General features: G+C 45.0%; 1 protein-coding gene across 2 annotated transcripts in view; it reads left to right on the top strand.

The window, feature by feature from the left end:
• Positions 1–16,700, top strand: part of LOC121277844 (venom phosphodiesterase 2-like) — a 177,861-nt gene that overhangs the window by 87,484 nt on the left and 73,677 nt on the right. For both annotated transcript variants that reach the window (XM_041187534.1, XM_041187535.1), the window contains exons 8-9: positions 6,118–6,227; positions 8,517–8,582. In XM_041187534.1, coding sequence (XP_041043468.1) covers positions 6,118–6,227; positions 8,517–8,582 — 176 coding nt within the window. The remainder of the gene's footprint in view (positions 1–6,117; positions 6,228–8,516; positions 8,583–16,700) is intronic.

Here is a 16,700-nt window from a genome sequence, read left to right as displayed (position 1 = left end):
CACTAACTTACCTGTCATCGATGCATCTGTCCATGACAGTATCGGTAGGAGTGACCACCGCACAGTCCTTGTGGAGACCAAGTCACATCTTTACATTGAGGATACCCTCCATCATGTTGTGTGGTACGACCACCATGCTAAGTGGGATTTCAAACAGATTTAGTGACTCACAACTGGGTATCCATGAGGCACTGTGGGCCATCAGCAGCAGCAGAATTGCATACAGCCACAATCTTTAACCTCATGGACTGGCATATCCCCCGCTCTAACATTACCATCAAGCCAGGGGATCAACCCTGGTTCAAAGGAGCAGAACCAGGCATATCAAAAAAACAGATGTCAACCTGGTGAAGCTACACCACAAGGACCATTTGCAGTCCAAACATATAAGCAGCATACAATAGACAGAGATAAGTGATCCCACAACCAACAGAATAGATCTAAGCTCTGCAGTCCTGGCACATCCAGTCATGAATGGTGGTGGACAATTAAACAGCTGTCTGGAGGAGCAGGCTCCACAAGTATCCCCAACCTCAAAGATGGTGGAGTCTAGCACATCAGTACTGAAAACAAGGCTGAAGCGTTTGCACCATCTTCAGCCAGAAGTACCAAGAGGATTATCCATCTCGGCCTCCTCCTGAGGCCCCCAGTCTTCAGCCAATTCGATTCACTCCACATAATATCAAGAAATGGCTGTGTCACTGGATACTGCAAAGGCTATGGACCTTACAGCATTCTAGCAATAGGACTGAGGACTTTCCTAGCCAAGCTGTTCTACTACTGCTACAATGTGGAATCTACTCGACAATGTGGAAAATTGCCCAGGTATGTCCGTTTCACAAAAAACAGGACAGATCTAGCTCTGGCTCATCAATCTACCCTTGATCACCAAGTGGTGGATGACGTCGTTGACAGTGCTTTCAAGGGGCACTTGCTCAGCAATAACCTGCTCACTGATGCTCAATTTGGGTTCCTCCAGGGCCACTCAGCTCCTGACCTCATTACAGCTTTGGTCCAAACAAGGACAAAAAGGCTGAACTCCAGAGGTGGGATGACAGTGACTGCCCTTGACATCAAAGCAGCATTTGACTGAGTGTGGCATCAAGGAGCCCGAGCAAAACTGGAGTCAATGGGAATCAGGAGGAAAACTCTCCACTGGTTGGAGTCATACCCAGCACAAATAAGATGGTTGTGGTTGTTATAGGTCAATCATGTCAGTCCCCTTATCTAAGGAGGGATATACTTACCATAAAGGGAGTGCAACAGCGGTTCACGAGATTAATCCCTGGGATGGCAGGATTGTATTATGAGGAGAGATTGGAGAGGACTGGTTCTATATTTCCTTGAGTTTTGAAGAATGAGGGGGTGACCTCATTGAAACATACAGAATTCTTACAGGGCGTGGCAGGTGGATGTAGATAAGATGTTTCTCCTGGTTGGTGTGTCTAATCTCTGGATAAGGGGTAGGCCATTTAAGACAGAAATGAGGAGGAATTTCATCATTCAGAGAGTGGTGAATCTTTGGAATTTTCTATCCCAAAGGGCTGTGGAAGTTCAATCATTGACCACGTTCATCTAATGACATCAAGGGATATGGAGATGGTACAGGAAAGTGTTGTTGAGATAGATGGTCAGCCACAATCTAATTGAATGGAGGAGCAGGCTCAACAGGCTGATTGGCACACTCCTGTTCCTATGTTCTTATTCCTGGGACATTGGTGCCTGGAATTCTTCAGGGTACTGCTCTAGGCCCAATCATCTTCAGTTGCTTCCTCAATGACCTTCCTTCCATCATAAGGTCAGTAGTGGGGGTGTTCACTGATGATTGCATAATGTTCAGCACCATTCACGACTCCTCAGATACTGAAGCAGTTCATGCCCAAATGCACAAAGACTTGGAGAACATTCGGGCTTGGGCTGATAAGTGGCAAGCAACGTTCATGCCACACAAGTGCCAGGTAATGGCCATGTCCAACAAGAGAGAATCCAGCCATTTCCCTTTAACATTCAATGGCATTACCATTTCTGAATCCCTCACTATCAACATCCTGGTGGTTACCATTGACCAGAAACTGAACTGGACTAGCCATTTAAATACAGTAGCTACAAGAGCAGGTCAGAGACTAGGAATTCTGCAATGAGTAACTCACCTCCTGACTCCCCAAAGCCTGTCCACCATCTACACGGATAAGTCAGGAGTGTGATGGAATTCTCTCCATTTGCCTGGATGAATGCAGCTCCAACAATACTCAAGAAGCTCGACACCATTCAGGACAAAGCAGCCCACTTGATTGGCACCCCATCCACCATCTGAAACATTCACTCCCTCCACCACTGACATACAGTGGCAGCAGTGTGTACCATATACAAGGTGCACTGCAGCAACTCAGCAAGTCTCTTTTGATAGCACCTTCCAAACCCATGAACACTATCATTTAGTAGGACAAGGGCAGAAAATGCATGACAATACCACCACCTTCAAGTTCCCCTCCAAGCCACTCACCATCCTAATTTGCAACTATATTGCCATTCCTTCACTTTTGCTGGGTCAAACTCCTGGAACTCCCTCCCTAACAATACTGTGGATGTACCTACACCACATGGTCGGCAGCAGTTCAAGAAGGCAGATCACCACCGCCTTCTCAATGGCAATTAAGGATGGGCAATAAATGCCTAGCCAGTGATGTCCATATCCTGTGCAATGATTTTTAAAAAGTCAGACCTTATTTAACCTGAGAATTAAAAGTTATTTATACTAAATGTGTTCCAGAAATGTAAAATATTGCACTGCAACAATCATTCTATAATACACTTTCCTTGTAAATTATTTATTCTGGTAGAATAGTTAATCATCTCAATTCATGAAAATGCTGGAAAACATTTGTCTCCTTTTTACTGGACAATGTGTTTTCTAATTGAAATAAAAATAGGGCATACTGGAAATGCACAACTTGTTGCCAACATCTGCAAAGAGAAAATCCAACTTAATGGCCCGTTACTTCTGAGCTCCCACAGGGACAGATTTGGGGAGGCACCCCAAAGATGCGCTAGGAAATCCCTCTGGGAAGTTCCCAGGTAAGGGTTTACATGATAATTGCCCAGAAGTGCACACTTCCTCTGGACAATTGCACTGCGCTGGGAACCATCCGAAAATGTAGTTTAAATCACTAAATTCAGATGACTCTGCAGGGGTTATAACAATAATTACTTAAAAAGAATTAGAAGAACTAAAACCTCTTCTAACTTCTGAGTAACTATTGTAAAAACCTAGACCCCACGGGAATCCCGCAACCCGCCCCCCATCAAATACCCCTCTCAACCTCTGATACATCCTCGACCTCCAACAACTCCCACCCCTGACCTCCGACAACCCCCACCCCCCGACCTCCGACAACCCCCACCCCCAACCTCCAACACCCTGCACCCCTCCCCAGACCTCCAACTCCCCCCAGCCCTCCATTGTTTGATGCACTCATTGAAACATATACAATTCTGACAGGGCTTGACAGGCTGGATGCAGGGATGATGTTTCCTCTGGCTGGGGATCTGTAACAAGGGGTCACAATCTCAGCATATGGGGTAGGCCATTTAGAACTGAGATGAGGAGAAACTTCTTCACTCAGAGGGTGTTGAACCTGTGGAATTCTCTACCACAAAAGGCTGTGGAGGCCAAGTCACTGAATATATTTAAGAAGGGAATAAATAGATTTCTGGACTCTAAAGGCATCAAAGGGTAGGGGGACAGAGCGGGAGTATGGTGTTAAAGTAGTGGATCAGCCATGATCATTTTGATTGGCAGAGCAGGCTTGAAGGGCCGAATGCCTTACTCCTATTCCTATTTTTCTATGTTCTACGTCTCTATGTGAGATGCTTTAAAAATTTTAATAAGCTAAAGATGCTGGATCAAAGCATCTTTTTATCGCTTTGGAACTGTTCATGGAATCACAGGATGATACAATGCAGAAGGTAGCCATTTGGTAGAACTATCCAATTAATCCCATTCTTCCCTTTTTCCTAAGGCCCTGCAATTACTTTTCTTTCAAAAATGTATCCAATTCTGTTTTGAATGTTACTATTAAATCTGCTTCCAACAGCTTTTCAAGCAGTGCATTGCAGAACATAGCAACACAACGCATATGGAAAATAAATATTTCCTCATTTTGCCAAACTTTTTGAAACTACTGAAAGCCATTTCTTCTAATTTACTCTATCAAAACCATTCATGATTCTGAATACTGCTATCAAATCTCCCCTTAATTTTTCCAGCTCCAAGAAGAACAACTCTGGTTTCTCTGTTCCCTCCATGTAACTAAAATCCCTCATCCCAAGTACAGTCTCTTCTCCCCACTCTCTAAGGCCTTGACATCCATTCTAAAGTGTGGTGCCCAGAATTGAATACAGTATTCTAGTTCAGGCCTATGCAATGTTTACAAAGCTTTAGTACAACTTCCTTGCTTTTGTAGTCTATTCCTCTATTAATAAAGCCAAGAATTTCATATACTTTTTAACACTCTGCCACCTTCAAGAATTTGTGTGGAGTCTCCTGGAGTCTCTGTTCCGGCATCCTCTTTAAAATTGTCCCATTTAGTTCATATTGTCTCTCCTCATTCTTACTGTGAAAATCTATCAGTTCACATTTTCCTCTGTGTTCAATGGTCATCTGCCTTGTGTCTGCCCATTTCACCAAATGATCTCTATCCTCCTGAAGTTTGTTACTGTCCTCCTCACTGTCTACTACATTTCAACATGTTGTGTCATCTGGAAACTTTTAAGATCATGCTCCATGTATCCAAGTCCCAGCTATTGATATATATCAAAAATATATATATTAAGGGCAGTTGTTCTAATACTTATCCCTGGGGAGCACCACTATATGCGTCCTTCCAGTCTGAGGAACCACTATTCACTACTTGTTCCTTGAGGGACCTTTAATTGTCAGTGAAGCAAGAACAGACCTGAGTGGGAGACTTCTGTGTGGTGAGAAAATCAAGACTGTAAATTACAATGGCTCTTGTAATCTAGAAGAATTTTAAACCTTTTTTTTAATCTCCTTGTTATTTCCTTTTTGAATGCATTACGTCCTTAATTATGCATTAAGGATAGGCTCTATGGTGCTGTTCTTTTCTTGTGAATTTTATTCTTCTCTGAACTTGGATAATTTATTTGTTTGCTGGGATTAGGAGCATCATGAATGAATTTAGCCCTTTCCTCATCTGATGTGCACAGATTTGAGTTCCAGTGGAATAGAAATAATAAGTGGGAATCTTGTCTGATTTCTCACCCCCACCCCCACCCACTCACTCCCGCTCCCATCCCCGCCCCCCACCTTGCTCTAGTATGTTACATTGCCCCTTTGCTCGGGTTGAATTCCCCATTGTCCCAAGATATACCTTCGATACCATTTTTTTCCAGTGATGTACCATGCTGATTCACTGAGCTGTACCTCAACACGATGTGCACACACACACAACAATCTTTCAAACCGCTCAAATGTCCTCAAAGTCAACTTTAGGAGTTCCAAAGATGTGTCACAATGTTCTTCAGTCCTTATTTTCTCAAATTAAATCTAAAAAGGAGTTCCATCCCACCCCTGTCTTCATCTTTCTGTTGTGTACTGCACTGAGAAAAGACAATGTGCATTCAGTGTAAGCAGTCATTCTCCAACTAAATTTATTTACACTTCCCCAACAGAGTGGGTAGCAGAGAGGTAGCTGTAATATACTACACCCACAGCCAGTGATGCTGAGGCTAAATGAAGTGCTTTTTGTTGCCTGGGGTACCAGAGACCTTGCTTGTCCGTGCTCACTGGATACCCTTACTGAGCTACCATGGGAACCATTCAAACATTGGCTTTCAATGGTATGTATTTTGACACGATGGCATGGGCTGGTTTTATGCTACTTTTATGATTTATAATCACTTCTGTTAATATTTGTAACCTGACACAATGCTGTGTGTCTTGCTGCTGTAGTGCAATCATCATTTGATAATAGTATTCCACAAGCAATGGCAAATAATAGGGTTTTCTTTCAAGGTACACAGGAAAAGTTTGGTGAAATCTGTCAAAGAGTGTTCAGAGGTTTGATTAGTTAATAACTTTCTTTGTTCATCTTACAGGTGTGGCTGACAGCAATGTATCAGGGTCTGAAGACAGGTACCTTTTTCTGGCCTGGATCTGAAGTCAAGATAAATGGAACATATCCAAACATTTACAAAATATATGACCAGTAGGTGGAACAATGGCTGGTATATTTTCTTAGTTAAACAGAAATTGAGGTGATATTTTGATTAGTTAATGGAATCATTGGTATATCCTCTGGGAAATAATTCAGGCATGGCAAGGTGCTGATGGGAGGGCACGTATGTCCTAATGTCCAGAGAGAGTAGCTTTACGTGTCTATTCCTGTTGTGTCACTAATACTGACTAAATCTTCAAATGACCAAATGGCATCAACATGGAACACTTGAGCCACTGGAGATAGTTGGTGGCAACCCGATCCCAAATGTTTTCAGATCAGAAGAAGCACCCTGTCCGGTCAGATGCCACAGGCCTCCAGAAGAACCACAGATGACTCTTAGGCACCTATTGTCAGAGCCTCTGCTGCAGATATTTATGGAGTCACCACATGTGTTTGCAAAGCCATCAGAGTACATGTGATAGTAGAGTCTCCATTTGACCTGTTATCTGCAGCCCACTCTGTCCCCAGAGCCTGCACATATTTTTGATGCCTTGCAAATATCCTTTTAAAAGAAGCTTAGGAAATCAGGATCCCTTGGCTGTTCAGCCAAGGAGCAATGTCTCTTCAACCTTTGATCAGCTATGTTTTCCTTCTCATTTTGCACCCTACCTGTTCTTAATTACTCATGCCTGATGTTTAACCCAATTCCTTACACTAATTTCTTGTGTGTGTCTCTGAACTGAAGCACCAGAGGAATAGAGTGAGTGATAATCTGCATTATGAGGTGCTGGAAAGGCAGGATGCAGTGGGGACTCCCTAGCCCTCTGATAAGTGAGTAGTTGGGAGATGTCTTTCATTGTCACTGTGTCCTCCTGAACTTTATTTTGATCACCTTTGTAGTCAGAAAGCAATTTCCCATTTTCTTCTCTCTCACTGGATTTCCCTAGGTTTTCTCTAAATCTGTGTTTTTGATTTTCTCAGGTGATTATGTAGCTGTCAGTAGATGGGGGCAACGATAACATGATGCTTAATTACAACATTACTATATGGGACAAGTTTGATATTCACATCTTTTCCCTTTTTTGACTGTCATGTATTCATAACCTGTATTGACCCTTGAGTTACATTACTTCCATACTTCATCCAAATTGAGCAGCACCCATTAACTCTAGCTCTTTGTTTTTTGCCTGTCCATTGTAGTATCAGGGTAGTTTGCGTATAGCATAGGTTAATGCAGGACTGGCAAACAGCACTGTCCACAGTGTGATGTAAGTAGGCACATGACTTGAGACTAAGGTCAGTTGTGGACTGGACAGAGACCTGTGTAGAAGCAAGCCTGGAGTTAGCTCATAACTTGGGCTATACCCTTTATTTATGTACATGGTTATGTGTAATCAATAAACAATTAATGTTCAACGATACAAGACCCAGGACCTCTTTGTGAGATCTACTGAACATGTAACATACAACATCTACCAACTTTTTATTTGAGTTGCAACAATTTTTCTCCAGTACTATGGTAAATTTTTGTAAAAGGTTTCCTGTGAAACACTTCAGATGCCTTATGAAAATCTACATACACTACATCTACAGCTATTATCCAGTGAGTTGAGTTACAGAAACATTGTCAAACATGAATTACATTTAACAGGTTGCAGTGAAGTCCACCCTAAGGGTGAGTAAATAGTTAAGAACTTGAGAAGCCTGGGAAATCCAAGAAAATGGAGAATACTCTGATTTAGTATGAAATTAACAATAGATTTGGAAATGAAGGTAATAGCTAAAGTTTCAAGGTACTAAAATCAATGTTTATACTCAAAATGTTGCAGTGTAACTAGGCCAAAATTTGCAGTCAAGCTTGCGTGGGTCTTTCTTAGAATAGAGCACAAGACCAATGGAGAAGCAAAAGAACAGAGCATGGAGTCTTTAAAGGATGTTTCAGCCTACTTCGTGACTCTGTAGGTTTGTGATTGTCAGTGAAGGGCAGATCACCATGGAAATGAAAATTGGGGGTTCTGAAAATATGTAGACAGTAAATTCCTTGGCTTATCACCCAGGCGGTGAAAATAAAAATGACCTCTCACCTATTTGGGAATCTTAGGAATTGCAGAATAGCTCATAGCTTTGTGGCCATGTACAAAAGCCAGGATTTTACAGCCTCTCCCTCCCGGTGGAATATTACGGTCCCGCTGAACTGAATGGAGATTTAAATGGCTCGCCGCATCCACTGGGACAGTAAAATCCTGGCCATTGTCTTCTCTCTTTTAGTACTTAAACTGAAACCTGTGAATAATTAAAGTTTTTCAAACTTGTGTATTTTTTTCTCTTTCTTTCAAGCTCCATTTCGTATGAAGAAAGAGTTTTCACTATTCTTAAGTGGCTTGATTTGCCAAAGGAACACAGGTAATCATTTATATTTATAAATTACACGGACAGAATGATTAAGCAGGATGTACTAACTAAACCATTAACATTGCTGTTTAGTCCATTAAAACCTGTCAAAGATTTATGTGGTTAAATTTATGTAAACCTTTCTGGGTCTTCTGCAATAACTTTGGCAGTCAATTCCTGAAAACCCCAGAGAAAACATTTAAATGACTTTTCATATGTGAGTTTGCAGAGAGAGTGTCAGCAGCTTTTCTGAGACAAGACACAGTTGTCCCCAGTCTTGTTCCCACTCATGGATCATGCTTACATGCAGGAACCTGTGGATGCTGATGGGTTGAGAAACTTCACTTGTATCCTCAGCTTGAGCTAACTCAGCAGAGACCAGCATGCAAAACTGGAACCTGCCTCGTCTCCTATCTTTCAGTACCATATGAGACAGTGGCCGGGATTTTTTTGTGCCCGTCGGCATCGGATGTGTTCAGTGGCATGAGCGGACGATATAGCGCCATTAGTTTCATGATGATGTGAAACCAGTTTGCGATCATCTGCTCAGCCCGCCGGTGGTAGGCCGTGTTTCCCACCATCGGACATCGGAAACATCATTGTAATACATTTGCATATTGTTATTTGGCCAGCCTGCCGGAATCGTCCTCCCCCGCCCCAATGGATCGTCCACGAACGTTGGCAGGAAAGCAGGCTGACATGTTTCACAACAGCATTAAAAAGCGTGTACTTGACAGGCTGCACTTTGTGGGGAACTCAGAGGTGAGTGCACAGCAACGTTGTGCAGTGCTCGCCAGGGTCGCCTGTTGGACTTCAAGCTTGAGACGTGTCGGGCAGGAAGGGGGGGGCAAGGGCAGCTCTGTGGTTGAGGTGACTTGGGTTGGGGGTGGGGGGGGTGTGATGGTGGTGGCTAGGGCTGCCCTGAGATTGAATGTAGTGCACAAGCATTCCGGTTGGGGGTAGGGTGGGCGAGGGAAGTGATTATACATTAGGGTCGCTTTATTTAAAGTGACCATTCCTTTGCAACTGAGACAGTTCAGGAGCAGCCACATTGACATGTTTGGAGTCAGGCCTCTAGCTTAACTGCCCACTAAAGCAATGCAGAGGCATCAAAGTGCCACCAAGTGCTCCAGAGCTTTTCATCCCTCGGGCACAGACTACAAAGTTATGATCATTTTAGTGGACTGTAGAACAGCTGCATGATTGGGCAAGTTGTACTATCTCCTTGTTAAAGCTAGCCATGGAGCAGTCACTGGTGGAGGCGCTCACAGCCCCTTGCAATGTCAACATCCTGGGTTTGGGCCAGTCTCTCCCATGGTTCAAGCTAACACACAGCCTTGCAGTGCGGGTTAGGAAAATGCCTGAGCCTGAGCTGAGAGCACAGCATGTAGTCCAATGGGCAAAGCTGCTGCCAATCGGTCAGGTGGGGTGGAGCGGAGGTAGGTGGGGTTTCGGACAGCCATGCAGCGCACTAATCTCTGGCCACACAAGTGATAGCCAGCGCTCTCTGCGATGTGTTAAGGGGCCTACACACTTAATGAGGCCAGGCTCTTAGTACACCCATGCTAACTATGTGTCTCTCTCTTTCATCCTGCAGGAGGAATACATCAGGATCATGAAGCCTGGTAAACCAGCTGTATGCCTCGTGGCTTACAGAGAGAAAAAACAACAGAGAAACGAGCGACTGAAGCATCTGGCTGCAGAGGGAGGAGCAGCACCCTCAGGAAGAAAGGGCAGCTCCCACACACGTCGCCAAAGATCCACAGTGAGCCATTGCTGGTCGGCGCTTAGCGACACCCAGGGTCTATATACGCTGCCTTTCGTTCCTGCAGATGAGCAATAACCAGTGTTGTCGAAGACTGCGCATATCTAGGGAATAGGTTGGTCACATCTCAATTGGTCACAGATCCCTGATGTGTTCCAGGGTCCACAGAAGCTGCAGGGTTGGCTCCTTGGGGACAAGGGCTACCTACAGAGGATGTGGCTGATGACACCTGTGCGGCAGCCTCAGACTGTAGCAGAGCGATGCTATAATGAGCCTCATGTGGCTACTCGCAACTTGGTGGAGCAGACCATCGGGATGCTGAAAATGAGGTTCCGGTGCCTGGACCGGTCTGGTGGAGCCCTGCATTATAGAGGATATCACGCATCGTCGTCATCTGCTGCGCCCTTTACAACTTGGCACTGTATAGGGGAGAGGAGCTGGCTGAGCAGGAGATGGAGGAGCTGGAGGTCTCCTTGGATGAGGAGGATGCCAATGGGGATGAGGGTGAAGAGGTCATCAAAGGTGGCAATGATAGGGATGAGGCCCCCGCACTGGCCAGATGACGCAAGCGTGCTTGGGAGGCCCCCATAGCTGCTAGATTTGTGGAAGATGATGACGGCATGCGGTGAGGTGACCCCATCGATCCCCACATTGAATCTGTGAACATTTGACTCCAGTCTGGCTTATGGCTGCGTGCATACACCTTGTGATAATGCTCCTGTTGTGGAGATGCAGTGGAGGCTCTAATAATCACTTGATCGCAGGAGGATGATGACAACATGCAGGGAGGAGACTCCATAGGTCTTCACATAGTCTCTGAGAATGTCTGACACCTGTCTGGCCGAGGGCAGCTTTCTTGCGCTCTGTGATCAGGGTCATGTCATAGAAATGCAGCCGTGAAACTTTAAAAAGATCTGATCCTTTGTCCGCCTTCAACACCTGAGCCCTTCAGGAGCACAGCATTACCGGTCACAGATACTGAAGAGATGTGGGCCAGCCCCACCTTAAAGGTGCTGAGAAAACTCAGAGAGAATGAAGGAACTCTGTGATGCCTGCCCACAACATTCTACAGCAATAACCAGCATCGAGGAGGTGCAGGCATCAGTAATGTGTCCAGGGAGTGTGAAGCTGGACCATCATTTTGGTCTGAAAGCTGCACAAAGGACAGGGATGACTGTATTTTGCGCAGGAAGGTTGCGCATCTGAATGATACGAACACTGCTCATCAGAACAAGGAGCCACAGGCAGGGAGACATACTCAGGAATTTATTGACAATTGTAAACAGTATGTTCAAGTGATTAACATCTGTGCCCAGGCGTGCAACTACATCTTAACTTTCCTAACTCTGCTTGGTGGTCCCCGAACATCCACAAAAGAGTTGGAGGCAGCCTGCTGACTGTGATGCCCTGCCCGTCATGACCTTGGTGGGCATCCTCTGGAGGGACGAAAGTTGGAGGGCCCCAGCCTGTTTTCAGGGTCCTGCTGTGTGGCAGTGGCACCCTCCTCTGCCTGCGGAGCTGTAGTTGCTGAGGTCACAGGGAGAGGGGATTTGGATGGGCCGAGCACTCCCAGAGTAACCTGGATGGATGGCCCCAGGGAGAGGGGAAGGGGAGGGGGTGTAACCTGCTGATCCTCCTCCCTGTGGGGGTGCGAGACCCCTGGCTGACTATTTGAAGAGAAGGTGTAGCTGGAGTGAGATTGAGATGTCTGGCACCTCTCTCTGGTACATGCTGTTGGAGGCCAACTGTGACATCAGCAATGGAGTTGAGCATGCGCAGCAGTGCAGGAGCGACACTCCATGGTGGCCGCCACCCTACCAGTGTTGACCTTGATGCATTGCGATGCCTGTGCTATCACCTCAGCCTGAAGACCGATGGACTCTTCTATCGTACCTTGCAACCTGAGGAGTGCAGCGGACATCCCTTCCCGATGTTCTCAAACTTGCAGCTCCAACAACTGTAACTTGACCAAGTTCGGATGTTCGTCATCTGACTCAGACTCAGCAAATTTCTGGCCTCCAGCCAGAGCCTTGGGAAGTCCATGTCTCCAGAAATACCTGGAAAAACTCAGCAGGTCTGGCAACATCGGTGGAGAAGAGCAAAGTCGACCTTGGTTCTGTTGAAGGGTCATGAGGACTCGAAACGTTGACTTTGTTCTTCTCTGCCAATGCTGCCAGACGTGCTGAGTTTTTCCAGGTATTTCTGTTATTGTTTTGGATTTCCAGCATCCACAGTTTTTTGTTTTTATTTAAGTCCCTGTCTCCGCCTGCTGTAGATCAGACAGTGCAATGTGCTCACCAGATTGTGATCCCGAGGCTACTCTAAAGCTAGGTCCCACCGAGGTGTGTGTCTCTGCGCTGGTGGAGAGTGTGAATGAGCGCTGTGACCGGACTTCAGGGAGGGTCTCTTCAGATTTCTCTGCAGAGGTTTCTTCGGGGACTGATTGGAGGCTCTGGGTTGTGGACTCCATCGTCTGTTTCTCAGATCTGCCAGTGAAAGCAAGGGGAGATCATTAGTGCATGGCAGTGGCCTGTGAAAGAGGAAATATCACTCACAGTATGGCTGTCTGATGGATGTTGCACTGCTGGATCTTCACTTGGTGGAGCAGTGCTGACCTCACCATCAGCACAGGACCGGTCCAGATCCTTGCCGACCAGCTGGATGGCTCTGTTTACAAAGTTTGTGAGGAGCTTGATTTGAGGCATTCCTCCACCAGTCAGCGACTTTTCCCTCTTGTGAGACAGCTTGTCCTGCATGAATAGAGATGGAGAGAGTGTAAGCAGGATGCCTGCCAGGCTAGATGATAAGTATGTCTGGCATGTGTGGGTGGTGAGTGGTCCCATGGACGGGTTGAGGACAATGAAGGTGTGTGTGAGAGAGTGAATGGTGATATGCCTTGCACTGGCAGTGAGTGAGGGCCCTGTGGATGTGTGATGGGTTTGCGAATTGAGTGTGTGAGAAGAGTGATTTACTCTGGTAGAATGGAGAAGATCATTCATCCTCTTGTGGCACTGGATGGCTGTGCTCTTTTGAAGGGCATTGGCCCGGACCGCAGTTGCCATCACCACCCAAGCCTGGTTGGTCACGCCGCTCTCCATCCTGTGGCCAGGGCGGGGAGTAGATGACATCGTGGTGGGTCTCCAGGGCTTCCAAAAGGCGTTCCAGCAATATGTTGCTAAAACTGGGGGCTGCAGTCTTTTTGCCTTACATAGGCATATTCGCTGCAGCTTGAAGCACTGAGAAGTGTGCACGTGACTGGACTTTAAATTTGGCACCCGGCCTGAAGTGGCGAGGTGATGGCATGGTGGGCGAATAAGAGCCCGCCCGCCATGGTTATGGCATGTTTCCTGGGAATGTATAATTAATGCGGCGGGCTTGGAATGATACGGCGTGAAAACATCGTTTTACCCATCCACCACCACATTTAGTACAAATCTGGGACAATTCCACCCAATTTTTTTATATGTTGATCGAATTGTAATTAACCCCTTCTTCTCCTTTTAAAATTCTGAAAACAGAATACTTCAAGTCAAAGATCTGAGCATATTGATGAACTGAGGCTGGTTTAATGACTGTGTGTAGCCCTGTGTTTATTCAGCTACCTTGCACTGTAAATGTATCCTCATTCCCCTTGACACCTGTTTGAACAGAAATAAACTTCCACATTCTTGCCTCTAGAGTGCCATTTAGCAGTTTACAGTTTCATATTTAAAATTATATTTGGGGATTCAGTTGGAGATGGCTCTCCCTAAAGAGAACGAAACAGTGAAAGTAATCTATTGTTATTTTTAAATGGGCAGCTTCCTTCTGAAGAGCGAGAGAAAAATTGCTGTACCTCCTCCCCCATATTGTACTTCTTGCCCCACCCAAAATAATAGCCACTTTGTTGAATAATGGGGAAAAAAAATTGAAAAACAATGGAGGCATTTTAATTTTCAATTATTTGTCCAATTTCCTACTTGCATGATGTTGTAAGTGTAGTTCATGCTCCTACTATTTCCCAATGGTATTGAATCACTAAGATAAAAGCAAAAACACTGCAGATGCTGGAAATCTGGAACAAAAACAAAAATAGCTGGAAAAACTCAGCAGGTCTGACAGCATCTGCGGAGAGAAAGACAGTTAGCGTTTCGAGTCCGTATGACTCTCTGATGAAGAGTTTTTCCAGCTATTTTTGTTTTTGTATTGAATCACATGTTTGTATCCAGGGGTAAATTCAGCAGTAACACCATTGCAATAGCACCTTATATTTAAAATGCTTTCTGTGGTGAATTGTTTTGGTGTTCAGTGCCTGGTGCACATGAAGCATCACTGCACAATAAGATCCAAAAGACATGAGTTGCTAAATCCATGCTTACTGAGCATGGAAATTTGCAATACTAAAAAGGCCGAGAACAGATCATGGAGTGTGTGAGCATTCTAGCAGAAAGAAACGTGCTTCAGGATTTATTCAGTGATGTCTCGGATCTACGTTCCTCTCATTTCTGGAAGTAAGTTCCATTCATCCTGAATGGCAAAGGCCCAGAGAGGAATCTCCCAAACATGTCACATCTGATCATCAACTCTGAAATGGCACCTGGCCATCAAATGATTTCCAACCTGTAATAGTTTAGGCTTTAGATGTAGTGCCAATTTCACATTGTTATGGGAGAGTCCTGAGTGCACATTAATATACAAAGTAGCTGACTGTGTTACTCAGCTGTCAACATGCTAAAATCATGGGCAGATTGACATTGGCCGAGTGTGTCGACGTCAACACACAGTCGTGCAATAGTTTGGTCGGCAGTGCGCCTGTCAACAATTAAAAGGCTTATTAAAACCATTAAGTTATCAATTAACGTAATTTTTTTCCCTGCCTGCCCAACCTATTGGTTGACGGGCAGGCGGAAAGGCCAAGCGGCCTTTGCATTTTTTTGGAAACCTCATCCATGGGTGAGGTCAGGTTTCCAAAAGCGAATAAAATAAAAACTTTAGTTTTTCACTAATAATATGTGTACATGACAGAGTCACAGGAAGAGACATGTTTTATTACATTTTTATTTTCTTTATTTTTTTTAATATCTCTTATAGCTCACTTGCGTGCATGTGTGAAGTTCACACTCAGCTGCCTCGCACTTCCACCTCCCCCCTCAAATGCCCTCGCATTTCATGCTGGGTGGGCCTTAATTAGCCCACCAGCGTGAAATCGCAGTGCGGTCCCGATAGCGGGCAGCTTCCCGACTGTTTTTGCCCACTCCCACTGAGCCTGCCTGCCAAGGGAAAAATTCTGCCCCATGTTAAGACGAAACGTTTGTACACTTGTGCTCTTCTGGACATTGCAAACTAACTGTTGGGGGAGTTAAGCTCTTCCCATGATTGTCAGCAGGTATTGTTCTCAGATTAATATTTCCTGCCAAACAGCGAACACATTGAACAATCTTTTTTCTAAGAGATTTCATCAGGCCCTTCCTTTCAATTCATCTTTAAGCTCTTAGCTGCCTGTAAACATAGACATACATACATTATGTCATATGAGCATACGAATTAGAAACAGGAGTAGGCCACTCGGCTCCTCAAGCCTGCTCTGCCATTCAATAAGATCATGGCGGATCTGAACTAGAGTACTAAGGGAGGCAAGGGAGGAGATTGCTGGGGCCTTGACAGAAATCTTTGTATCCTCACTCACTACGGGTGAGATCCCAGAGGACTGGAGAATGGCCAATCTTGTTCCATTGTTTAAGAAGGGTAGCAGGAATAATCCAGGACATTACAGGCCGGTGAGCCTTACATCAGTGGTACAGAAATTATTGGAGAAGATCCTTTGTGATAGGAGTTACTACCATTTGGAAGCAAATGGGCGTATTAGTGAGAGGCAGCATGGTTTTGTGAAGGGGAGGTCATGTCTCACTAACTTGATCAAGTTTTTTGAGGAAGTGACAAAGATGATCGACGATGGAAGGGCAGTGGATGTTATATACATGGATTTTAGTAAGGCCTTTGACAAGGTCCCTCATGGCAGACTGGTACAGAAGGTAAAGTCGCACGGGATCAGAGGTGGGCTGGCAAGATGGATACAGAATTGGCTTGGTCATAGAAGACAGAGGGTAGCAGTGGAAGGGTGCTTTTCTGAATAGAGAGCTGTGACTAGTGGTGTTCTGCATGGATCAGTGCTAGGACCTTTGCTGTTTGTAGTATACATAAATGATTTGGAGGAAAATGTAACTGGGCTAATTAGTAAGTTTGCAGATACACTAAGGTTGGAGGAGTTGCAGATAGTGAAGAGGATTGTCAAAGGATACAACAGGATATAGATCAGTTGGAGACTTGGGCAGAGAAATGGCAGGTGGAGTTTAATCCAGACAAATGCGAGGAAATGCATTTTGGAA

This window comes from Carcharodon carcharias, chromosome 5, assembly GCF_017639515.1.
Source record: "Carcharodon carcharias isolate sCarCar2 chromosome 5, sCarCar2.pri, whole genome shotgun sequence".
Lineage (NCBI taxonomy): Eukaryota > Metazoa > Chordata > Chondrichthyes > Lamniformes > Lamnidae > Carcharodon > Carcharodon carcharias.
The sequence above is the reverse complement of the archived record's forward strand: the minus strand, read 5'-3'. Positions and strand labels throughout refer to the sequence as shown.